The 27,025-nt window shown below is 41.8% G+C and overlaps 1 protein-coding gene across 11 annotated transcripts in view; it reads right to left on the bottom strand.

Annotated features, from left to right (window-relative positions):
• LOC139577555 (dedicator of cytokinesis protein 7-like) overlaps window positions 1-25,644 on the bottom strand; it is a 98,160-nt gene extending 72,516 nt beyond the window's left edge. For 10 of the 11 annotated variants that reach the window (XR_011675331.1, XR_011675332.1, XM_071404623.1 and 7 more), the window contains exons 1-10: window positions 25,488-25,644; window positions 18,001-18,100; window positions 10,747-10,922; window positions 6,995-7,063; window positions 6,695-6,824; window positions 6,353-6,565; window positions 1,111-1,196; window positions 942-1,008; window positions 350-499; window positions 47-127 (exon numbers count right to left, since the gene is read on the bottom strand). Coding sequence is in view for 9 of the 11 variants with exons in the window: in XM_071404623.1 (XP_071260724.1) it covers window positions 47-127; window positions 350-499; window positions 942-1,008; window positions 1,111-1,196; window positions 6,353-6,565; window positions 6,695-6,824; window positions 6,995-7,063; window positions 10,747-10,922; window positions 18,001-18,100; window positions 25,488-25,525 (1,110 nt within the window). In the remaining 2 variants the exon portion in view is untranslated. Of the gene's footprint in view, window positions 1-46; window positions 128-349; window positions 500-941; window positions 1,009-1,110; window positions 1,197-6,352; window positions 6,566-6,664; window positions 6,825-6,994; window positions 7,064-10,746; window positions 10,923-18,000; window positions 18,101-25,487 lie in introns of those variants that run through there. The other variant, XM_071404621.1, reaches the window with a different exon arrangement.
• Between the last annotated feature and the right edge of the window lie 1,381 nt (window positions 25,645-27,025).

Genomic DNA, 27,025 nt, shown 5'->3' with positions numbered 1-27,025 from the left:
TGAGTCAATTGCTTATTTCAATGTATTTTTTAAAGAACGCTCTTACCTTGGCTGTGTCGGACTCTTTGAAGACCACGTAGGGCTCTGCACACTCTCCTATATCACCCTGCTGCAACACCTTCTCCAGCTGGGGACAGCCAACACACAGGAAGGAAGTTAGTCACTACTCACATACAGATCAGCAGATCCAATGTAAAAGGAAATGATTAAGTTAACACTGCAAAAAATTCCCTGTTTTTTCAGAAATCCCTGTTGGATGATTTACTTACATCTTATTCCCTTCTGATTTATTTCTTATTTTTTTACATTTAGGGAATTTTGCAACTCTAGAAATGTGCGTGATGCTGACCTGTATGACGAGGAAGACGTCCTGGGAGGGGTATGTGATGGAGAAGATGGCTGAGCGGGCCAGGGTGGAGATGGCTGCTGTCTGGATGTGGGAGCGCAGCATCCCTTTAGTCTGCTCCGAGTTCAGGTCGAATAAGAAGTTCTCTGATATCTGATGAGGGAGAGAGACGTGAAATTTTGAGTGGAATAAACAGTGGAAAAAGACAGGAGACTAGTCTGATATTGATATCGGTTTAGTGCAACGTATTTCTCAATCCATTACCAATACTTAATCTGACAACATTGAAGTTTCTAAAAACTCTTAAATATTTGTTCACTGGAAATTGACTGAGCATGGAAGAGGGGCTTGGAGGGACTTCATTTTAAATTGGTTACCGCTTCCCTCTAACGTTTGATGCGTATGAGCAACGATTGAGTGTTACTCATACATGGTATGACTTAAAGAGCATTCACACAATGATAACAAGTCTCATATGTAAACTTTTATAGCCCAGTCATCTAGTTCATGTTGGACTCCAACCACTTACTGATTTCTCAGAGACTGACCCAACAACTCAGGGCCGAGTGGCATTGAGGAAAACATAACAGCTTACCTTTTTCTTTTCCTTTACATCGTATAAGGCCAAACTGGCGAATATGGGCTCGATTTCGATCTCAAACCTTGAAGGGGAAAATGGATTGGGTCAGTAGAAAGCAGAAGGCAGTTAAAAAGAGTGCAGCTAAAATGCTTTTTAAAGGTTGTCGGTGTGTTCCCCCACTTACTTCAAGGACAAGCACTTGACGAGTAACCTCTGGCCAAAGTGCTCCTTAGGAACATCAGGCACACAGTGGCGCTCTATGGGTTCCTCCTGAGGACGCAGAGAATGTATAATAAGAAGAAGAAAAACATGAACATAAGTTTTTGTATGGTACATTATGTATTGGAATATGCGGTGTATAAACACTATTTGATGAAACGTATTTTCACACTCGTGTGAAACCAGTAGCGTCAACTTCGTGAATTTTCGCCGCTTTAAAAAGCCATGTGATGTGACAGCATTAGCATTGATAGGGTTGCCAGGTCTAGCTAAAATTTCTTGGCCAATGACTACTCAAAACCCGCCCACAAGGCCTGAAAACTACCCCATTTGTCTTTCTCAGCAGCAAGAGAATAGATTAACGTTTTTGAGCGAATTAAGAAGGAATATCGACTTCACTTCTAATGACCTAAGAAATTTTTTCCATCAAAATAATTATTGTGAACTAATAAAATAATTTGAATATGTAGCAAGAGAAATTATAATTTTCTGTTAAATTATTTTCTGGCAATTGTGCTGTTATTATGTGCCAGATGTTAAGACTACAAACCGTTATTAATGGCCAATTAGATTGACTTGTCATTCAATAGAATTAGGCTACGCCTACTTACTAAAATCTGAGTTTATGATTGTAAATCAACTTTGCCACGGTTTGGTTAGCAAGATGCAGGCTATAGCCCCTGATACACTGCCTTGCTAAAGTATTCACCCCCTTTGGCATTTTTCTTATTTAGTTGTCTTATAAACTGGAATTCAAATGGATTTTTGTGGGGGGTTTGTATCATTTGATTTACATGTCTACCATTTTGAAGATGCAAAAAAAATGTTTTTTTTTTATTCATATAACTATTCACCCACCCAAAGTGGTTGCCACCTTTTGCAGCAATTACAGCTGCAAGTCTCTTAGGGTGTCTCTATAAGCTTGGCACATCTAGCCACTGGGATTTTCGCCCATTCTTCAAGGCAAAACTGCTCCAGCTCCTTCAAGTTGGATGGATTCCGCAGGTGTACAGCAATCTTTAAGTCCTACCACAGATTCTCAATTGGATTGAGGTCTGGGGTTTGACTAGGCCATTCCAAGACATTTAAATGTTTCTCATTAAACCACTCGAGTGTTGCTTCAGCAATATGCTTAGGGTCATTGTCCTGCTGGAAGGTGAACCTCCATCCCAGTCTCAAATCTCTGGAAGACTGAAACAGGTTTCCCTCAAGAATTTCCCTGTATTTCACGCCATCCATCATTCCTTAAATTCTGACCAGTTTCCCAGTCCCTGCCGATGAAAAACGTCCCCACAGCATGACGCTGCCACCACTATGCTTCATGGGGATGGTGTTCTCAGGGTGATGAGAGGTGTTGGGTTTGCGCCAGACATAGCATTTTCCTTGATGGCCAAAAAGCTCAATTTTAGTCTCAGCTGACCAGAGTATCTTCTTCCATATGTTTGGGTAGTCTCTAGAGGTCGACCGATTAATCGGAATGGCCGATTAATTAGGGCCGATTTCAAGTTTTCATAACAATCGGAAATCGGTATTTTTGGACACCGATTTAGCCGATTAAAAAAAATATATATATATATATTATTTTTTTTACACCATTATTTAATCTTTATTTAACTAGGCAAGTCAGTTAAGAACACATTCTTATTTTCAATGACGGCCTAGGAACGGTGGGTTAACTGCCTCGTTCAGGGGCAGAAAGACAGATTTTTACCTTGTCAGCTCGGGGGATTCAATCTTGCAACCTTACAGTTAACTAGTCCAACGCTCTAACCATCTGATTACATTGCACTCCACGAGGAGCCTGCCTGTTACGTGAATGCAGTAGAAGCCAAGGTAAGTTGCTAGCTAGCATTAAACTTATCTTATAAAAAACAATTAATCATAATCACTAGTTAACTACACATCGTTGATGATATTACTAGTTTATCTAGCGTGTCCTGCGTTGCATATAATCAATGCGGTGCGTATCGTTGCTAACCATAAACATGGTTAGCAACACCTAACCAACACCTAACCATACCAAACCAACACCTAACCATAAACATCAATGCCTTTCTTAAAATCAATACACAGCAGTATATATTTTTAAACATGCATATTTAGGTAAAAGAAATCCAGGTTAGCAGGCAATATTAACCAGGTGAAATTGTGTCACTTCTCTTGCGTTCATTGCACGCAGAGTCAGTGTATATGCAACAGTTTGGGCCGCCTAATTTGCCAGAATTGTACGTAATTATGACATAACATTGAAGGTTGTGCAATGTAACAGGAATATTTACACTTATGGATGCCACCCGTTAGATAAAACATGGAACGGTTCCGTATTTCACTGAAAGAATAAACGTCTTGTTTTCGAGATGATAGTTTCTGGGTTCGACCATATTAATGACCTAAGGCTAGTATTTCTGTGTGTTATTATGTTATAACTAAGTCTATGATTTGATAGAGCAGTCTGACTGAGCGGTGGTAGGCAGCAGCAGGCTCGTAAGCATTCATTCAAACAGCACTTTCCTGCATTTTGCCAGAAGCTCTTCGCTGCGCTTCAAGCCTATCAACTCCTGAGATTAGGCTGGTGTAACCGATGTGAAATGACTAGCAATTTAGCGGGGTGCGCGCTAATAGCGTTTCAAACGTCACTCGTTCTGAGACTGAGTAGTTATTCCCCTTGCTCTGCGTGGGTAACGCTGCTTCGAGGGTGGCTGTTGTCATTGTGTTCCTGGTTCGAGCCCAGGTAGAGGGATGGAAGTTATACTGTTACACTGGCAATACTAAAGGGCCTATAAGAACATCCCCCCCAGGAGAGGGATGGAAGTTATACTGTTACACTGGCAATACTAAAGGGCCTATAAGAACATCCAATAGTCAAAGGTTAATGAAATACAAATGGTATAGAGAGAAATAGTCCTATAATTCCTATAATAACCTACAACCTAAAACTTCTTACCTGGGAATATTGAAGACTCATGTTTAAAGGATCCACCAGCTTTCATATGTGCTCATGTTCTGAGCAAGGAACTTAAACGTTAGCTTTCTTACATGGCACATATTGCACTTTTACTTTCTTCTCCAACACTTTGTTTTTGCATTATTTAAACCAAATTGAACATGTTTCATTATTTATTTGAGGCTAAATTGATTTTATTGATGTATTATATTAAGTTAAAATAAGTGTTCATTCAGTATTGTTGTAATTGTCATTATTACAAATAAATAAAATAGAAAAATCGTCCGATTAATCGGTATCGGCTTTTTTGGTCCTCCAATAAATTGGCGTTGAAAAATCATAATCGGTCAACCTCTAGTAGTCTCCCACATGCCTTTTGGCGAACACCAAACATGTTTGCTTATTTTTTCTTTAAGCAATGGCTTTTTTCTGACCACTCTTCCGTAAAGCTCAGCTCTGTGGAGTGTACGGCTTAAAGTGGTCCTATGGACAGATACTCCAATCTCCGAAAATCAGCTGATCATTTGTGATCATGGTCACAGTTCTAACTTCCAATTTCATTAACTAAACATGGCCATTAAATAATTGCATAATAACACAAGGCTACAACACACTGAAGTTATAATATAGCCTATTTATTAAATCCAGTGGTGTAAGGTACTTAAGTAAAAATACTGAAGTAGTTGTTGGGGGGGGGGGTATCTGTACTTTACTAATTATATTTTTACTTTACTATTTTCTTTAGGAACGTAACGTACTTTTTACTCCATACATTTTCCCTGACACCCAAAAGTACACAATATATTTGGAATGCTTAGCAGGACAGGAAAATGGTCCAATTCATGCAATTATCAATAGAACATCCCTGGTCATCCCTACTGCCTCTGACCTGGTGGACTCACGAAACACACATGCTTCATTTGTAAATTATGTCTGAGTGGCTATGCATAAATAAATAAATAAATAAAATGGTGCCGTCAGATTTGCTTAATATAAGGAACTTGAAATTGCATATATACTTTTGATACTTAAGTATATTTAAAACCAAATAATTTTACTCAAGTAGTATTTTAATGGATGACTTTCACTTTCTATTAAGGTATGTTTACTTTTACTCAAGTATGACAATTGGGTAGCCTACTTTTTCCAACACTGAATAAATCCATTTGACAGCTCCAGGAAGGCTACACAAGTGACACAAATTGATTTGCAATGACTCCAGTGATATCTATTGTATAAAACAGCAGACTACAGTAGCCTACATCGGCATAGAAATTAATAGGCTAATTGATGGCCAACAGATAGATGGCTAATCTTCTGTCCATAACAGAAGAACACGAGTTAGTTCTATAACTTCCATTTCAAATTCCCACTCGCATTAAGCAATAAGGCATGAGGGGGTGTGGTATATGGCCAATATACCACGGCTAAGGGCTGTTCTTACACGACGCATCGCGGAGTGTCTGGACACAGCACGTAGCCGTAGTATATTGGCCATATACCACAAACTCCGAGGTGCCTTATTGCTATTATAAACTGGTTACCAACATAATTAGCAGTAATAATAGATGTTTTGTCATACCCTTGGTATACGGTCTGATATACCGTGGCTTTCAGCCAATCAGCATTCAGGGCTCGAACCACCCAGTTTATAATGCAGTTTAAACCACCTTCAAGCGAATTTATCTAATGCGCGCTACAGCGCCTAAAGTCTAATGGCCGTTAATTCTTGATGCGCATCCGTTCTAATGCGTTAATATGTTTTATGGAAAAAAAGGTTGGAAATAGGTGTCTCCATAATGACAATCTAAATAGCCTACCCACAGCTGGTAAAAAGTTATCACGACGTGGACACCTGCCGCTCTGTCTCCTCTCACTCACGTGACTCAGCTGTCTGCTTGAAGCGCTCAGTGTCAACACACAGACACCGCTCTGGCCCTTTACTTCCACACCTCACTCACCTCAGCAACACGCTGCCTCACTGCCTGAGTCAGCAACAGGTCACAGTGAAATATATATATTTTTTAAGTGGCCCAAATACCCGCAACCAATACATTTTCACCTGCCACATAATTCTTTAATTAGCCCAATTTTCGGGAAAACTGCAGGACATGGCAACCCTGATCATGGCTGACGATACACATTCATGTGAAGAGACAGACATGCACAAGACCCTGGCAAAGCAAACGCTGGCCTGACACGTCAAAATGCACTTCAGTCTTTACGTAGAAATGCAGCAGTGTGTGCGCGCCTCTGTCCTAACCTCGTCGAGGGCGGGGTGCAGGGCGAAGAGCTCGCGATGGCGGTTGGACTTGCGGTGCTCCTCATTGTGCCGGTCGATCTCCTCGTTGGGGGCTCGGTCCAGCAAATGGGGCAGGAGGGCGTCGGGGACAGAGTTCTTCAGGTCGAAGATACTGCAGGCCCAGCTGCCACGCGGAGTGTCGTCTATGGACATGGACCTACGCTTCAGGTCATCCTGGGGTAGGACAAACACACAGGTTAGAGAGGGCCTATATATACACACACTATAAAAATATTGAAAGCGTAAGATGACCGCCCCGTTGCTATGGGTTACCTAGTTGACTGCCCCAATGCTATGGGTTACCTGGTCGCCCTGATAAGCGCTAACGTCTGGCATCTCATCAGCCTCAAACACCTGTTTGGGCAGGCCTTTCTGCCTCTCCTTCTGCTTGTCCAGGGTGTTAGGGTTAAACCCAGTACCAAGCTTATGGTATCTGTTGAAATAAGTAGACCAGAATGCGAGTGTTGAGGTGTAATAGATAACTAGCTGCCAGGTGTAATTGTAAAAAACTGTAAAATAAGGGTTAAAATGTGGGTGTTAAGATGTAATGAATACGTTTTTTTTAAAGGACACACTCCCTAAAAAATAGGGGGAAAAAATTACCTTCTGTTGACAACGGCCCAGTCCTCAGTGTAGGACCTGACACAGTCTCTGACGTGGGCGTCATTGTGCCTGGAAGGCAAAGAGATACCGCACGTTACAGTCAAAGTCTCATCCTCAACACCAGATGTGTTCAGTGAGGTTTAACGTTCATATGTTGCAGATGGAAACGTAATTAAAAGCGCTATTACTGATTACCTATTTCTGGGGGCTTTCTATTTCAAAAGGGGCTTATGTGGTGGGTGTGGCAGGTGGCGCGGTCGGCCCGTTTAGAGAACATTTTAGAGGCCCTGTCATGACAAAAAAAGTGTCCCCCTGTCTAAAAGTAATGGTAATTACAAATGCCCTTAACTAGGTGTCTTCGCCAGACAGACAGAAGAAAGTGAGACAGGATGAAAGTGAGAGAGGGAGAGAGAGGTGGGAAGAGAGTGGAAGACAGAGATAGAGAAACAGAGAGAGAAAGACAGCAGTGCAAATGTACTTAAGACTCGAGTATTTCAACAACTCTTCTCTTCCAACTTGTTAGGCAATCATATGTACCTAAAGGGGAAGGATGGCCAGCCACACAGGAGGGGGATTTTTTACTAAGGAGCAGAAGGAGGCCGTGCTGACCGAGATGTATGCTGGCCATTTCGGAGTGAAACGCATGAAATAACCTTTTGTTTATCAATCACATTCTATTATATCTGAAATTATTATAATTTCAATGAATGTCACATTTTGCTTAAAAAGGTCAGTACCCTGTCTAGCCTGGCAGACGTTTGAGAGGACGAAGACTGTGGCGCCGGAGTTGAAGCCCATCAAAGTTGTTTCACCATGGCACATGATCGGTAAGTGTCCCAACTAAAAATTTGCCCTGATAAGTTGTTTTGTAATGGTTGCTTTATTTGACCACAGCAGAGTTCAATATTATAGAATGTGTGTGTGTCAGTATCCTTACAAATATTAAAATATGCATACTGTATGACACAGATACGGGTAAGAATAACGTAATCTTCTCCTTAACACTTTAAATGTTAGGGGTGGCCCTCATCGGACCCTTCACGAAATCCAGGAATGGCAACAGCTGGTGTCTGAAAGCAACCGATCACTTTAAAAAGTGGGTGGAGGCAATACCCATTAAGGTCAATAAAGGACGAGTACGTTCTTAATTCTACATTTTCTTCTGTAACCCATTAAAAAAGGGTGCTTGCAACCAAAAATAGATTTTCATTTTGTATGATACCCCTCAAGGACGAGACTGGCGAGGCCAACTCCAAGGCAATGATGGACATCTTCAACACCCACGGTTCTCCTGAGGTCATCTTGAGTGACCGAAGTCATAAACGCTGGAACAAGGTATGGATGTTATAAGTTATATTCTGTCACCAATGGTTTGTTTTATTTATTTGTTACAATTTCTTTTTGTTTTTCCATGGTGCATAAATCAGACATATTTCAATATCTTACATTGTCAATAGATATCGCTTTCCTACCCCCTGCTCCAGGTTTTCTGAATGGACCAACCAGACCCTCAAGACTGCCATGGGCAAGTCCCTTGATTGGTACCAGGAAGGGTGGGAGAAAAACCTGAAGGTAATTCTCTTTGCACACAACAGCAGCATCCAGGTCTCCACCGTGTACGGTCCGGGGGCCGCAGCTGTTGACTGAGGTAAACAATGTATTGTATATACTGTAGTCTTTCAAATTTGTGATTTGTTTATTGTTTGTCTATTGCTATTTTTGGATAATGTACTTTCAGATCACTGAAACACCACCTGATGTGGTGGAAGTTGTCAAACCAGATCAGAACACCTTCAAAGACCACCTTCAGGCACAGACTGAGAAGGATGTGAAGGTTTTTGACCAGGTAAAAATTATTTGGTTGACATTTAAGAAAGCAATAAATGGTAATCTTCTTCAATGTACCTCTCCAAACCCCCCAGCCAGAGGGGAACCACATTGAGGTAGGCTATACCTTCCAAAAGTTATGAAAAGTACATATCTCCCATTCGAGACTGGATGCCTGTTGAGAACAAGTGACAGGCAGAACCTCCCACCCACACAGCAACCCCCTCAAAATTCCACAAACCAGAATTCAGTATTTTAGTATTATTGTCATGTGACTGTCCCCGCCAAAAAAATCTGTGAAAATAATACCAACTGTACCAAAAACGATCAGTGTATGTATTAAAATCTTAAATATTGCCAGGTTGGTTCTCACAGCTGTTTCACAAGGTGTTCATAGTAAGACGTAAGGTATCCTTTGATGGTATTTATTTGTTCCACATTATTCCGTGTTGTATCCTAGAACCTACAATAAATAGAGAGATAGAGATATATATAGAGAGATAGATATATATCTATACATGTTCAACCACGAGGTTATACTAATGAGCTATGCAAGACTGATAAAAAAAAATCTGAGTAGAGGACTACTGAAATTATATTATTTCAGTGTAGATAAGGGAAGGGCAGGTTAAAATATTAACATGACAGCCATACAAGCCAGAGTGTGAATCAAACGGATTTGCATATGAATGGAGTGGAAATTAGCTGACTTCCTGATCTGTAAATTAAGTAACTTTAATGTGTCAAGCAGATTACACATTTTCCTTGCTATTTCCAAAAGGTAGCAACGTTTAACACATGGATTTCATGTTGTAATATTAACAAGGTACCCAAAAGTAGTTTGAAGTAATGTTTTCATTTTATTAGCTAAACAAAATTTGTTTAAACAAAGAAATTGTCGCGGAAATCAGCCTTGTTCGCATAGCGATGATGAAAATAACGTAATTTAGGCTGTAGTGAACTCAAATTCGAATCATTAGCCCATCACACCGTTGATATTGCAACAAACTCTAATAGTTTATCAAATCCCATTGTGACGCAGAGGGGGACACTTTTTGGTATGACATCCCCCATCTTGGTGGTGTAGAGAAATCTTTGCATTTTTAAGCCAATTTCCTACAATTCTACAAAATGTCTCCATGGAGAGGAGACATTTTTGCCATTTTAAAGCAAATTTCCTGCAATTCTATGCATTTTGCCATGGCTAATGCTGCGTTATTTTGCTCAAACATAATAACAAAACTGCTACTTCTAAATGAATTGTTTTTATTTAAAATTATCCTTGACTCTAGCTTTTATTTTGTGTGATTGTTAATTCTCAAAAATAAATAATAAGTCCATGATCTTTTCTACATATGTTATCTGGTTTCAGCAGTTTAATTTTACACTGAAAGTGTTTTTCCATCCCGAAAATGTATAAAAATTATAATAATTGGCGACCACAAAAAAACGCTTGGGCGGCCAGCCCAAGAATTTCAATGGAAGAAAAATTCCTGCTATTTTACCTAACAAATAGTAATTTCTGTTAGTTCATGTCTGTTCTAGACAATATATTTATATCTAAACATTGCGTAACGTCACACCCCTCCTAACTGGACGTCAAAACCAGAACAGTTATTTGCTTTATTCATTTGGTAAATCAATTGGTGTAATTGTGTTAAAATGAGGAGATGCATCCTGTTTGCTGCAACTGAGTTAGACCTGATGTAGGCCTAGAGGAATCTGATAATGTCTCAACTGATAATACAGACTCAGCTCGTACTGTATGGGGCTTTTTTGGGGGGTGGGTCTACGGTAAAGCCCTTTTTGATAACTGTTGATATAAAAAAAAAAGGCTTTCAATTAATTGTATTGATTGATCTGATTGAGTTCCTCAGGACCAACTCGAACCCAGCCAGTCAGTATTGTCCCAGTCCAGCACCTACCCTTCCTCAGGCACGGCCTGTCCCACTGTGCGACACTCTCTGGGGGTGCAGACCACCTCGATGTCGTCCGGGGGGAACTCGATCAGGTCCCTCAGGGGGCCCGACTCGATGATAGGTGGGTGAGTGCTGAGGTACTCCTCAAAATCCACTGGCTCCACTGCCTCTGTGAGAGGCACCTGGCAAACAGAGAGGAGAGGCTTTGTTCGAGTGAATACAAAAATCAGAGAATATATCTGGAAAAGGCCTACCTAACTGGGTTAGCCGCAGAAAATCATCCCCAAAAAGTCCAGCTGTATTACTAGCAAAGAAATATCAAGGATTAGCTGTCAGCAAACGCCGTGGCTTGATAAATGTTGAGACAAGTTCTAACCTGAGAACGTTTCAAAACCAATTATCAGGGAACTGCATTTTCTATATTGGCAGACAGTAGAGGCTCCTCAGAGGTGGACCATTCTCCTCAGTGAATTTCATAAAAATAGTGTCACATTAAAAAAGCTATAACTTTTTTTTCATAAAACTATACTAAATATATTCACATATCACCAAATAATTTATTAAAAACACACTATTTTGCAATGGAGGTCTACAGTAGCCTCAACAGCACTCTGTAGGGTTGCACCATGGTATAAACAGAACTACCCATCCTCCTCTGGGTACATTGACCTCAATACAAAACCTAGGAGGCTCATGGTTCTCACCCACTTCCATAGATGTCCTCCAACCTATCAGAGTTCTTGCCACATGAACTGACATTTTGTCCACTCAAAGGATCAGAGAATGAATCTAGTAATGAAAGCACAAGCTACAGCTAGCTAGCACTGTAGTGTATAAAATGTGGTGAGTAGTTGACAAAGACAAAAGTTGAACAGTTCAAGAAATTTCTTCAAAAATGAAGGAAAAGCGAGAGAGAGAGAGAGAGAGAGGAGAAAGAGCGAGCTAGCTATATTATTATTTTTTTTTTTTAACTTTCAAGTTTTACTTACTTAACTAGCTTAGCTAGTTTGCTAGTATAGTCCACTCAAACACCCAGCTCACACAGAGGGGGGTGCTATGTTAGCTAGCTGGCTATGGCTTTGGCTATCCAACACTCAAACTCTTCCAAGTCAAGGTAAGCTTATTATTTTATAAATGTATTGCACCTGTTCAATAATGGCTTTTTTTCCTTTATTCCGATAACAACCTCTCACTCTCTAAATATCGCTAAAGTTAAAACAAGCCACAGAAAGTCTGTTGCAATTTCAGTTTAATCCACAACAAGACAGAACAAATATTACAACAAATAATGGTTCAACTCAAATATACTAGTTGATAAAAACTAATTTGGAAAACAAAATGTACAATTGTATAACCTTAAATTATATCATAAATAGAACTGGTGGAGTTGTCACACATGCAACTAACAAAAATATGGACATTTCTGCTCTATCCAAAATTACAACCAAGTAATTGTAGCAGTATCGTAAAAAAGGAGTGGAAGGGGGAGAAAGTAAGGAACTTGTCTGTCAGCCCTGCATTAAAGACCAAAATTGGTTAAAGAAAATTGTGATAAATGAAAAAGTCTACCAGTTTCATTTAAGGACCAAAAAAATTGACCGCTGGGCCATACAGATTGCAAAATATACTGAACAAAAATAGAAATGCAACACGTAAAGTGTTAGTCCCATGATTCATGAGCTGAAATAAAAGATACCAGATATGTTCCATACAAAAAGTTTATTTCTCTCAAATTTTGTACACAAATTTGTTTATACCCCTGTAACTGAGCATTTCTCATTTGCCAAAATAATCCATCCACCTGACAGGTGTCACATATCAAGAAGCTGATTAAACAGCATGATCATTACACAGGTGCACCTTGTGCTGTGGAAAATAAAAAGCAACTAAAATGTGCAGTTGTCACAACACAATGCCACAGAGGTCTCGTGTTTTGAGGGAGCATGCTGACTTAAGTAATGCCAACCAGAGCTGTTGCCAGATAAATAAATGTCAATTTTTCTATCATAAGCCGCCTCCAACGTCATTTTAGAGAATTTGACAGTACACCCAACCGGCCTCACAACCGCAGACCTAATGTATGGTGTCGCGTGGGAAAGCAGTTTTCTGATGTCAACGTTGTGAAACAAGTGCCCTATTGTGGCGGCACATTTGTGGCCTGCTGGAGGTCATTTTGCAGGGCTCTGGCAGTGCTCCTCCTTGCACAAAGGCAGAGGTAGCGGTCCTGCTGCTGGGTTGTTGCCCTCCTACGACCTACTCCACGTCTCCTGGTGTACTGGCCTGTCTCCTGGTAGCGCCTCCATGCTCTGGACACTACGCTGACAGACACAGCAAACCTTCTTGCCACAGCTCGCATTGATGTGCCATCCTGGATGAGCTGCACTACCTGAGCCACTTGTGTGGGTTGTAGACTCCGTCTCATGCTACCACTAGAGTGAAAGCACCGCCAGCATTCAAAAGTGACCAAAACATCAGCCAGGAAGCATAGGAACTGAGAAGTGGTCTGTGGTCACCACCTGCAGAACCACTCCTTTATTGGGGGTGTCCTGCTAATTGCCTATAATTTACACCTTTTGTCTATTCCATTTGCACAACAGCATATGAAATGTATTGTCAATCAGTGTTGCTTCCTAAGTGGACAGTTTGATTTCACAGAAGTGTGATTGACTTGGAGTTACATTGTGTTGTTTAAGTGTTCCCTTTATTTTTTTGAGCAGTGTATAAAGGTGTACCACATTAAATGATCTGGCAACAGCTCTGGTGAACATTCCTGCAGTCAGTGTGCCAATTGCATGCAACCCTCAAAGCTTGAGACATCTGTGGCATTGTGTTGTGTGACAAAACTGCACATTTTAAAAGTGGCCTTTAAATTGTCCCCAGCATAAGGTGCACCTGTGTAATCAAATCAAATGTATTAATAATGCCCTTTTTACATCAGCAGATGTCACCCATGGTCATGCTGTCTAATCAGCTTATTGATATGCCACACCTGTCAAGTGGATGGATTTTTTTGGAAAAGACGAAATGCTCACTAACAGGAATGTTAAAATTTGAGAGAAATTAACTTTGTCTGTACAGACAATTTCTGGGATTTTTTATTTCAGCTCAAGAAATATGGGACTAACACTTTACGTGTTGCATTTATATTTTTGGTCAGTGTAGTCGGGAAGAGATTTCGATGTACCAATTGCACATGGTTTATGAATTGATACACAAGACGACACCAGATTCAAAACTGAGTTTTTCAATTAAAATAATACAAAATTCCTTCAACCAATAAAATGTTATATATATGAGAGATACAACAATCCAAGCTTTGCAGATTTATCTGCGAAGAGAATCATTAGAACATTGGTTTTGGTACTGTCCATATGTAGATCGTTTTTTGTCGTAGGTTCAGGAAAGGATGAAGAATTGCAACATTTACCTGAAGTTAACTGTGCATATAGCACTGCTGGGTGATTTGATAGGTCAGTCAATCGATCAATAATACTTAGCAAAAATTTTAATTTTTATTTACAATCTGTAAAAACTATGTGAATAGAAAGCTTCAGACCTTCTGTGAAACATCATTGCACAGTTGAAAAATATATGGCAAATAGAAATTAACTGGTGTTCAGAGATAGATGAGAGGGGGTGAGGGGAGCTGAAGGGTGGAACTAAAAAGAACAAAAAAAAGATAAATACACTGTGTCCGTAAAATGCATATAGGTTCAGAACTTTTGTGAAACACAGTTGAAAAATATATGGCAAATAGAAATCAAAACTGGATGGTTGTCATAGATAGATGGGAGGGGTTGAGGGTAGCTGAAGGATGGGACTAAAAACAAACAAATGATAACTAATGTAAAATATACCGTGTCCGTAAAAGCTGGAAGTAGAAGCCTAAGTGATATTGTCCATTAGTTTACTCCAATTAGGGGGCGTTAGGGGAAAAATAATAAAGGGGAAAAGAAGAGAAGAGTGCAAAGAGTGTAGTGGAACAAGGTCCCTGAGAGGCCGTACTAAGCGGTGGGCGGGTGGATGTGGCTAGTACCGTGTCAGAGTTCAGCAGGGTTACAGTAGCTGGAAAGAAACTGTTCTTTAGCCTGCTAGTGCGGGAACGTAGAGACCTGTACCGCCTGCCTGATGGTAGGAGGGCAAACAGCTTGTGGCATGGATGTGAAGGGTCCCTGAGGATGCTGTGCGCCCTACGCAGACACCGCTTGCGCAGGAGGTCTACAATGGCAGGGAGCTGGGCACCAGTGATGTGCTGGGCGGTTTTCACCACCCGTTGCAGGGCCTTCCGGTCGGCCACGGAGCATCCGCCAAACCACATTGTGGTGCAGATAGTCAGAATGCTCTCGACCGTGCAGCGGTAAAACTTCACCAGGATCTTGGGAGACAGGCGGGCCTTCTTCAGCCTCCTCAAAAAGTACAGGCACTGCGGCGCCTTTTTGACCAGGGTTGAAGGTGTTGAGGGTCCAGGAAAGGTCCTCGGAGATGTAAACACCCAGGAATTTGAAGCTGGGCACACACTCCACCTCAGTGCCATCATTGAGAACTGGGGCGTGGCTGCAGCTTTTAGACTTCCTGTAATCCACAATGAGCTCCTTGGTTTCCTTTGCATTGAAGACCAAGTTGCCAGCGCACCATGCAGCCAGGTGCTTGACCTCCTCCCTGTAGGCTGACTCGTAATTGTCACTGATCAGGCTTACCACTGTGGTGTCGTCTGCGAACTTGACAATGGTGTTGGAACAGTGTACAGGAACGCAGTCGTAGGTGAAGAGTACAGTAGGGGGCTCAGCAAGCAGCCCTGTGGCCCACCGGTGTTCAGGTTCAGGGTTGAGGAGGTGAAGTTGTCTAACCTGACAGACTGGGGTCTGTTGGTTAGGAAGTCCTAAGTCCAGTTACAGAGAGAGGGGCTGATCCCTAGGTCATGGAGTTTGGTGACCATTGAATGCTGAGCTAAAGTGTATGAACAGCATTCTCACATAGGTGTTGGTTTTGTCCAGGTGGGTCAGGGCAGAGTGTAAAGCTGTGGAGATGGCGTCCTCTGTAGACCTGTTCAGTCGGTAGGCAAACTGGTGGGGATCCAATGTTGGACGGAGGCAGGAATTAAGGTAGGCCAAAACAAGTCTTTCGAATCACTTCATGATCGTGGGGGTGAGTGCAACAGGTCGGAAGTCATTCAGGCTTGATGCGGTCGACTGCGTCGGCACTGGCGCAATGGTTGCGGTCTTAAAGCACGTGGGGACAACCTCCCTGGCCAGTGACAGGTTGAAAATGTCAGTGAAGACCTCGGCCAGCTGCCCAGCACATGCTCTGAGTACACGACCGGGGACGCCATCAGGACCAGCATCCTTGCGTGCATTCACCCTGCTCAGTGCAGACAACACATCTGCGATGGATAGTCTGAGGGGGAGGTTGTCTGGGGGTGAGCTCAGCTTTGATGGCTGGATTTTTGTCGTCCCTGTCGAAGCGAGCATGGAACCTGTTTAACTGGTCGGCAATTGAGACGTAGCTGGCTGTGGGAGTAGGTTTTTTTGGCCGGAAGTCTGTGATGGCTTGGATGCCCTGCCACATGCGTTGAGAGTCGGCGTTGAAGTGCTCCTAATTCCGCAGTTTGTGGTCATGTATAGCCATCTTGATGCCCTTTTTCAGGTTGGCCCTGGATGAGCTGTAGGCTTCCACAGCGTCGGATCTGATAGCAGCATTGCATGCCTTTAGCAGAAGTCGGACCTCTCTGTTCATCCAAGGCTTCTGGTTGGGGAAGGTCTTTATTAGTTTATGGGTGGTGACATTGTTGATGCAGATGTTGATGTACGTATGGGAGTCAAGGGTGGCCTGAGTGGCAAACATTTTCCAGTCTGTGTGTTGAAACTGATGCTGTAGTAATGAGTCTGACCCCTCTGGCCACACTTTGACTGTCCTCACTGATGGTTTCACGCGTTTAATGAGAGGTAAATACTTGGGGAGTAGGAAGAGTGAAAGGTGATCAGACTGTCCCAGGTGGGGGAGGGGAATGGCTTTGAAAGCCTCCGGAATGTTTGTATACATACGGTCTAGTGTATTGTCTCCTCTAGCAGGGCAGGAGACATTTTGGTGGAATTTGGGAAAAACAGTTTTCAGATGTTAGTGGTTAAAATCCCCTGCAACAATAAAAGCACCATCAGGAAGTGCAGTTTGCTGTTCCCTAATAGCAATCTGCAGCTCTCATTGCTAGTTTAGCATTAGCATGCAGAGGTATATAGGCTGCAGTACCAACAATAGATGTAAGCTCCTGAGGCAAGTAGAAAGGCCTGCACCTAATCGTCAGCTACTCCAGATTTGTTGGGCAGTGACTCCCGGTTATGTTTCTGTATGTACACCATGCTTTGTTTACACAAATGCACAGACCACCTCCTCTGGTCTTACCAGAGTCCTCTGCTGTACGATCAGCCCTGAAGACGTCGCGCCCCTCTAGCCCAATAGTGTTGTCGAGGCCACCCCGCTTCCCTCTCCTTTGTTTACGATCTCGACACCGACTCCGGGCACTTCCTCTCGGTGAAGTTTCAGTCTCCTGGAGCATCCTCGCGATCTCCAGTGGAAGTTGTAAGTCGTCAAAAACTCTCTTTGTGCATTGTGTTCCAATATCCAGGAGTTCTTGTCGGCTATATAGAGTGTACGTCAGGCTGTACTGAGTGAATAAACGAAGAACAATTAAGTAAATCACTGCTAATTCGCAAAATCTGGGTAGATGCCGAGCCTCGTGTTGTACACGCACCGCCATGTGTGTAGAGTAGCAGTAATACTGTACATTTAGCAGTCATATATTTAGCAGTCATACATTGTAGAATAATTGTGAAGACGTCAAAACTATGAAATAACACATATGGAATCATGTAGTAACCAACAAAGTATTAAAACAAATCAAAATATATTTTAAGTAACCACACTTTGCACACTCTTGGCATTCCCTCAACCAGCTTCAGCTGTATGCATGTATGTATGCATGTATGCATGTATGCATGTATGCATGTATGTATGTATGTATGTATGTATGTATGTATGTATGTATGTGTCAAAAGTTTGGACACACCTACTCATTCATTACTGGTGAGAGGAGCAAGGCAGTGTTATCACTGACCACACCGTAGGGGTGAAAGGATGTGAAGAATGGACCTGTTAATTGTTAGCTGATACACTCAAACCATTCCCCCTTTCCCCCTCCCCCCCCTCCATTTACCTCTACCTCTCCCTCTGCAAAAACACCAAGATGCATTGTGGTTAGATGCTTACGGTGTTGCTTGCAGCGGCACCCACGTTGAGGTTCTTGAGGAGCTGTGGGGAGCCCCCATGCTGACCAGCAATCTGCTTTCTCACCTCAGCTGCTACAGTCCTGCAGAGAGGTTAGGAGAGAGAAGCTTAGCAGTGAATATCGATCCTTAAGATTAAGTTAACAGGTCAAACACAGAGAGACAGATCATGGCTATAGGCTAAATGATTTGCTTCAACAAATGGCAACCCTTCAGTAGAGACAGAGGCTAGCCACTTGACAGTCTAATCTATTCAATCTAGGCTTTGCTTATGGAAAACACAGTCAGAAGTTGCCTCGAAGCTGCTTACAGTCAAAGATGTCTCACACACACACACAAAGACGGGTTGGGAAAGTGGAAAAGGGCAGTGTAGGCGTAATAAGTTAACAGATAAGGCCAGTTCATTTGCTGCAGTAGTCTGGTCACTCTGAAGGACAGGTACAGTATAGTCAAGGGCAGCCGTTCTGTTGTGAGCCAAACATTACTATTATATATTATTGTCCCTGCTATAAGGGCTCCCGAGGGGCGCAGCGGTCTAAGGCACTGCATCTCAGTGCTAGCAGCGTCACAAGACAGCCTGGAAACGAACCAGGGTATCACAATTGGCCATGATTGGGAATCCCATAGGGTGGCGCACAATTGGCCCAGTGTGTCCGACTGGCTTGCCTAGTTAAATAAAAAATAATGAAAATGCTGTGGCCTGAGGGCTCACTCTCTCAGGCCCTGGTGGTGGCCTTACTGTTCCCTCTGACACGGCTGTATATCACACAACAGAACAAATAGGGAAGCAGTTCTGTTGTGGGCCAAACATTACTATTATGGTCCCTGAGGGCTTGCTCTTCCTGGCCATGCTGGTGGCCTTTATGGTCCTTACTGGTCCCTCTGACACCATTATGGTCCCTGGCCAGACTGGGCTTGGTCTGGAGTAAGCAGAATGTCTGGAGCTGCCGACTCGTTGAAGTAGAAATATTCATCCAAATAGATGATAGTGATCGCTGTTCTGATGTCCAGAAGCCGTTTTCGGTCATAGGAAATATTATGTACCAAAAAAATTTAGATCAGCGTGAAATGGCCGCTATCCACTGCAGCACCATCTCGGAGCATGCGCTGATCAGCTGGCAAGTGTCTTCACTGACATTTTCAACCTCTACCTAACCGTCTGTAATACCTATAGTGCCTTCAGAAAGTATTCATACCCATTGACTGATTCCTCATTTGGTTGCGATTCAGCCTAAATTCAAAATAGATTAAAAAAAAAAATTTATTCTCACCCATCTACACGCAACACCCCATAATGACAAAGTGTTTCACATTTCTGCAAATTTACTGAAAATAAAATACAGAAATCTAATTTACATAGTTATTCACACCCGAGTCAATACAAGTGCTAACTGGTTAACAGAAATGTTGGTTATTTTTCAGTTTTTAAACAACTAATTGACCGGTCGGTTCAGTTATTTGACTTCTATTTTGTTCGTGTTTTTTCAGTGAACTCAATGCGCACATTGCACAGTTTCTCTAGAGATAAATCAGATTCAGCCTGAACTGTGTGATGTAGTAGGGAGTTGTAGTTTCCAACAGGCCAATAATCAACAGTTTAGCACATAAAATATGGTAATTTTACTACAATGACCATAATCCATTACGCACATACAGTGCATTCAGAAAGTATTCAGACTTTATCCACAGTTTGTTACGTTACAGCCTTATTCTGAAATTTATTAAATTGCTCCCCCCCCCCAATCAATCTACACACAATACCCCATAATGTCAAATACATACATATATCTTTTTTTATAAGTAATATCACATTTCCATAAGTATTCAGACCCTTTGGCTGCGATTATAGCCTCGAGTCTTCTTGGGTATGACGCTACAAGCTTGGCACACCTGTATTTGGCCACTTTCTCCCATTCTTCTCTGCAGATCCTCTCAAGCTGTCAGGTTGGATGGGGAGCGTCGCTGCATAGCGATTTTCTGGTTTCTCCAGAGATGTTCGATCGGGTTCAAGTCCGGGCTCTGGCTGGGCAACTCAAGGACATTCAGAGACTTGTCCCGAAGCCACTCTTGGCTGTGTGGTTGGCTGTGTGGCTGTGTGGTTAGGGTTGTTGTCCTGTTGGAAGGTGAACCTTCGCCCCAGTCATTATGTCATCTACCCACATTATATACAGTTGAAGTCGGAAGTTTACGTACACCTCAGCCAAATACATTTAATCTCAGTTTTTCACAATTCCTGACATTTATTCCAAGTAAAAATTCCCTGTCTTAGGTCAGTTAGGACCACCACTTTCTTTTAAAATGTGAAATGTCAGAATAATAGTAGAGAGAATTATTTATTTCAGCATTAATTTCTTTCATCACATTCCCAGTGGGTCAGAAGTTAACATACACTCAATTAGTATTCGGTAGCATTGCCTTTAAATTGTTTAACTTGGGTCAAACGTTTTGGGTAGCCTCCCACAAGCTTCCCACAATAAGTTGGGTGAATTTTGGCCCATTCCTCATGACAGAGCTGATGTAACTGATTCAGGTTTGTAGGCCTCCTTGCTCGCACACGCTTATTCAGTTCTGCCCACACATTTTCTATATGATTGAGGTCAGGGCTTTGTGATGGCCACTCCAATACCTTGACTTTGTTGTCCTTAACTTACATTTACATTTTAGTCATTTAGCAGACGCTCTTATCCAGAGCGACTTACAGTAGAGTGCATACATTTTATTACATTTTACATACTGAGACAAGGATATCCCTACCGGCCAAACCCTCCCTAACCCGGACGACGCTATGCCAATTGTGCGTCGCCCCACGGACCTCCCGGTTGCGGCCGGCTGCGACAGAGCCTGGGCGTGAACCCAGAGACTCTGGTGGCGCAGCTAGCACTGCGATGCAGTGCCCTAGACCACTGCGCCACCCGGGAGGCTAACTTCTTATGGCTGGGGGCGCTATTTTCACGTTCGGATGAAAAGCGTGCCCAGAGTAAACTGCCTGCTGCTCAGGCCCAGAAGCTAAGACATGCATATTATTAGTAGATTTGGATAGAAAACACTCTGATGTTTCTAAAACTGTTTGAATGTCTGTGAGTATAATAGAACTCATATGGCAGGCAAAAACCTGAGAAAAAAATCCAACCAGGAAGTGGGAAATCTGAGGTTTGTACGTTTGCCTATCCAATATACAGTGTCTATGGGGTCATATTGCACTTCCTAAGGCTTCCACTACATGTCAACAGTCTTTAGAACCTTGTTTCAGGCTTCTACTGTGAAGGGGGAGAGAATAAGAGCTGTTTGACTAAGAGGTCTGGCAGAATGCCATGAGCTAAGTCAGGCGCGCGGCCGTGAGAGCGAGCTCTGTTCCTTTTCATTTCTAAAGTTAAAGGAATTGTCCGGTTGAAACATTGAAGATTTATGATAAAAACATCCTAAAGATTGATTCTATACATCGTTTGACATGTTTCTACAAACTGTAATAGAACTTTGACTTTGTCTGGACTTAGTGCTCGCACCTTGTGAATTTGGATTTGTGAACTAAACGCGAACGAAAAGGAGGTATTTGGACATAAATTATGGACTTTATCGAACAAAACAAACATTTATTGTGGAACTGGGATTCCTGGGAGTGCATTCCGATGAAGATCAAAGGTAAGTGAATATTTATAATCCTATTTCTGACTTCTGTTGACTCCACAACATGGCGGGTATCTGTTTGGCTTGTTTTGGTCTCTGAGCGCTGTACTCAGATTATTTCATGGTGTGCTTTCGCTGTAAAGCTTTTTTGAAATCTGACACAGCGGTTGCATTAAGAAGAAGTATATCTTTAATTCCATGCATAACACTTGTATTTATCAACATTTATGATGAGTATTTCTGTAAATTGATGTGGCTCTCTGCAAAATCACCGGATGTCTTGGAGGCAAAACATTAATGAACATAACGCGCCAATGTAAACAGAGATTTTTGGATATAAATATGAACTTTATCGAACAAAACATACATGTATTGTGTAACATGAAGTCCTATGAGTGCCATCTGATGAAGATCATCAAAGGTTAGTGATTCATTTTATCTTTAATTCTGCTTTTTGTGACTCCTCTCTTCGCCTGGAAAATGGCTGTGTTTCTCTGTGACTAGGCGCTGACCTAACATAATCAGATGGTGTGCTTTCGTCGTAAAGCCTTTTTGAAATCGGACACTGTGGTGGGATTAACAACAAGTTTATCTTTAAAATGGTGTATAATACTTGTATGTTTAAGGAATTTTAATAATGAGATTTCTGTTGTTTGAATTTGGCGCCCTGCACATTCACTGGCTGTTGTCAAATCGATCCCGTTGACGGGATTTCAGCCGTAAGAAGCTATTAAGCCATTTTGGCACAACATTGGAAGTATGCTTGGGATCATTGTCCATTTGGAAGACCCATTTGTGACCAAGCTTTAACTTCCTGACTGATGTCTTGAGATGTTGCTTCAATATATCCACATAATTTTCATCCATCATGCCAACTATTTTGTGAAGTGCACCAGTCCCTCCTGCAGCAAAGCACCCCCACAACATTATGCTGCCACCCCCGTGCTTCACGTTTGGGATGGTGTTCTTCAGCTTGCAAGCGACCCCCTTTTTCCTCCAAACATAACGATGGTCATTATGGCCAAACAGTTTGATTTTTGTTTCATCAGACCAGAGGACATTTCTCCAAAAAGCATGATCTTTGTCCCCATCTGCAGTTGCAAACCGTAGTCTGGCTTTTTTATGGCCGTTTTGGAGCAGTGGCTTCTTCCTTGCTGAGCGGCCTTTCAGGTTATGTCGATGTCGGACTTGTTTAACTGTGGAAATAGATACTTTTGTACCCGTTTCCTCCAGCATCTTCACAAGGGCATTTGCTGTTGTTCTGGGATTGATTTGCACTTTTCGCACTAAAGTACGTTAATCTCTAGGAGACAGAACGCATCTCCTTCCTGAGCTGTATGACGGCTGCGTGGTCCCATGGTGTTTATTATACTTGTGTACTATTGTTTTACAGATGAACGTGGTACCTTCAGACGTTTGGAAATTGTTCCCAAGGATGAACCAGACTTGTGGAAGTCTGCAATTTTTTTTCTGAGGTCTTGGCTGATTTCAAGGTAGGCCTTGAAATTAATCCACAGGTACACCTCCAATTGACTCAAATTATGTCAATTAGCCTATCAGAAGCTTCTAAAGCCATGACATCCTTTTATGGAATTTTCCAAGCTGTTTAAAGGCACAGTCAACTTAGTGTATGTAAACTTCTGACCCACTGGAATTGTGATACAGTGAATTATAAGTGAAATAATCTGTCTGTAAACAATTGTTGGAAAAATTACTGGTGTCATGCACAAAGTAGATGTCCTAACCAACTTGCCAAAACTATAGCTTGTTAACAAGAAATTTGTGGAGTGATTGAAAAAAACGTTTTAATGACTCCAACCTAAGTGTATGTAAACTTCCGACTTCAACTGTAGATTCCCTTGCTCAAGCGTGGTTCGGACGGACCAGTCAGCACCATCTGCAGTGCCTCTACTCAAATGACTCTCACCAAACACACACACCCCATATGTTGCTGCTACTATTATATTTTTTCCTGCTGCTCAGCCACTTTACCCCTGATTGTATGCGTACAACTACCTCGTCTATCACTATCTTTATTGATATTGTTCGTGTACATACTGTATATTTTATTTATATTGACACCATCTATTTCTGATATTGCTACTATGCAAGTAACCTTTGGCTGTACCGTTTACACCTTCTGTAGATACCCATCCACTTAGCAAGACTTAGGAAAATATTGATATATAAAATGAATATTGACATGTGTGGTCGTAACATGATTTTGTGACATACCACACAGACTCACTAAAGACAAATGCTTCGTTTGTAAATTATGTCTGAGTGTTGGAGTGTGCCCCTGGCTATCTGTCAATAAAAAATTTAAATAGGGCCATCTGGTTTAAGGAATTTGAAATGATTTATACTTTTACTTTTGATACTTAAGTACATAAAGTATTTTTAAAACCACATACTTTTACTCAAGTAGTATTTTACTGGGTGACTTAGTTTTACTTCAGTAATTTTCTAATAAGGCATCTTTACATCTGGACACTTTCTGTTTACCTGGAATTGTCCTTATTGTAGGCTACTACCACTTTTAGTCTTAGTCTTTACTACACTAATCACTGTTTAGCACATGACCTCACATGTGAATCCTTAAACAGATGGGTGGGGCTGGCTTAAGAGGGTGTGAACTATGCTGAATGGGTGTAGACAAAGGAGAGCTCTCGAGTAGGTACCAAAACATTCAAAGGCCCTTTTCTCAAAAGTGAGTTCACAAGTTCATCAACTTTCAAAGCAGAATTACTTTCCCAATGTTCCTCAAAAATGCAGTGTATGATATACCATTTTGCAGCTCTGAGTCTAATTTTCACCAATGTAAAAAAAAATCAATATAAATTTTTGCTACATAAGACCGAATCCAGGTAGTGAGTCACATATGAGCAATTTCTTCACAACAATGCAATGCATTGTTTTACATCCAGCTTTAATTCAACTGGCACGAACAGCAAGCAACTACAATTGATACAGCGCTTCTGGTTTTGTTCGCTTCAATAGACGCATTAGATCTGAATGCATGACCTTAAACTGTAGTTGACATAACTTTGAATGTTAGAGCTTTTGCTGGTAAACTACCACTGTCCATGACGATGTTAGTTAACGTAACTGTATAGCCGATTAAACTCAACTCCACGATTTAGGATGGAGTTGGGCACGATTTAGGATGGAGTTGGGCGGTGACTCAGTTTGGGCAAACTGGAGCTCCATCACATAACACAAAAAATTAATTATCATAAACTACTGATTTCAGCACCCAAAGAATAGCCCGCAATTACACAAGTCATTGTTCTGTGTAATTGCGGGCTATTCTTTGGGCACTGAAATCAGCACCTACAGTAAAGACCTCCACTTAGGAGCTCGATTTCGCCCACATTAGTCGTCGCTCAACTGGCATCGTAACTACTGTGTTGCTTTCTCTCGTCGATGTGTCAGTGCTACCCAGCCGTAGCCAACAAGTTACCGCAACTGTCTACTACGGATTTTCAAGTCAGTCCAACTAATGCTTACCTAAATCCTTGTAAAGACAGATAGTGGTTGGGTTTGATAGTATGATAGATGTCAAAAGTAGCTAAACTTCAACCCCGTATGCATGCAACTGCACGATACACAAAAATAACATTGCGAGAAACAGACAGCGCTGTACTATATGGCGGGTCTATCACTGGCACTGGGGCATCTTTGATATGGCTAACGATAACTAGCTAGCTGGCAGGGCCTTATTTGGGGATGGCTTTGCCTTGAAACGGAGGGCAGAGGACGAGAGTTTTTTAAATGTTGAAAACAGCGTTGCTTGAAAGAGGGACTCAGTTCTATCAGTGTTAAAATTGGAAGTAACGCCCTTACCTGTTGATTTTTTGGGCGAATGCGCGGCGCTCAGCCATGACTGTAAACGCTGATGTGCTTGGGTCCCAGACTTTCCGCTGCTTCCTCCCAAGGAAAAAAAAATTAGTCTGGAATAGCTACCGTAAAGATCATAAAGCAGGCGCACGTGAACACACCCTGCCACAAGTCAGACAGACTGTTTTTGTATGACACCAAACACTTCATTAGCCTAAAGCCAGTTTCAAAATGCAATTTGGCACGTATTTGCTGTTGAATAAAATTATATTTTTTAAATAGTTATTTCAAATCTAACTCTCAGCCTCCAACTGCTCTTAAATGCAAGTAAAACTTAATGCATGCTCTTCAACCAATCACTACCCACACCTGCTCGCCCGTCCAGCATCACTACTCTGGACGGTTCTGACTTAGAATATGTGGACAACTATAAATACCTATGTGTCTGGCTAGACTGCAAACTCTCCTTCCAGACACACATTAAGCATCTCCAATCCAAAATTAAATCTAGAATCAGCTTTCTATTTCGCAACAAAGCCTCCTTCACTCACGCCGCCAAACTTACCCTAGTAAAACTGACTATCCTACCAATCCTCGACTTTGGCGATGCCAGCTACAAAATAGCTTCCAATACTCTACTCAGCAAACTGGATGCAGTCTATCACAGTGCCATCCGTTTTGTCACCAAAGCCCCATATACTACCCACCACTGCGACCTCTATGCTCTCGTTGGCTGGCCCTCACTACATATCCATCGCCAAACCCACTGGCTCCAGGTCATCTATAAGTCTTTGCTAGGTAAAGCTCCACCTTATCTCAGTTCACTGGTCACGATAACAACACCCACCCGTAGCACGTGCTACAGCAGGTATATTTCACTGGTCATCCCCAAAGCCAACACCTCCTTTGGCTGCCTTTCCTTCCAGTTCTCTGCTGCCAGTCACTGGAACGAATTGAAAAAATCGCTGAAGCTGGAGACTTATATTTCCCTCACTAACTTGAAACATCAGCTATCTGAGCAGCTAACCGATCGCTGCAGCTGTATATAGTCCATCTGTAAATAGCCCCACCCAATCTACCTACCTCCTCCCCATATTGTTTTTATTTACTTTTCTGCTCTTTTGCACACCAGTATCACTACTTGCACATCATCATCTGCTCATTTATCACTCCAGTGTTAATCTGCTAAATTGTAATTACTTCGCTACTATGGCCTATTTATTGCCTTCCTCCTCATGCCATTTGCACACACTGTATATATATTTTCTTTTTTTCTATTGTGTTATTGACTGTACGCTTGTTTATTCCATGTGTAACTCTGTGTTGTTGTTTGTGTCGCACTGCTTTGCTTTATCTTGGCCAGGTCGCAGTTGTAAATGAGAACTTGCTTACCTGGTTAAATAAAGGTGAAAAAAATTATATATATATACAGTATATCTATATATATATATATAAAGATAAGCATGAGACAGTATGCGCAGGAAATGTGGTTGAAACCATGTTTGGATTTTGTTTTGCCTGGGTATGTGGCCACATGGGCTGAT

Source organism: Salvelinus alpinus, chromosome 6 (assembly GCF_045679555.1).
Source record: "Salvelinus alpinus chromosome 6, SLU_Salpinus.1, whole genome shotgun sequence".
In the NCBI taxonomy this organism is placed as follows: domain Eukaryota; kingdom Metazoa; phylum Chordata; class Actinopteri; order Salmoniformes; family Salmonidae; genus Salvelinus; species Salvelinus alpinus.
Note: the sequence above shows the minus strand (reverse complement) of the source record. Positions and strands in the feature narration are given on the sequence as shown.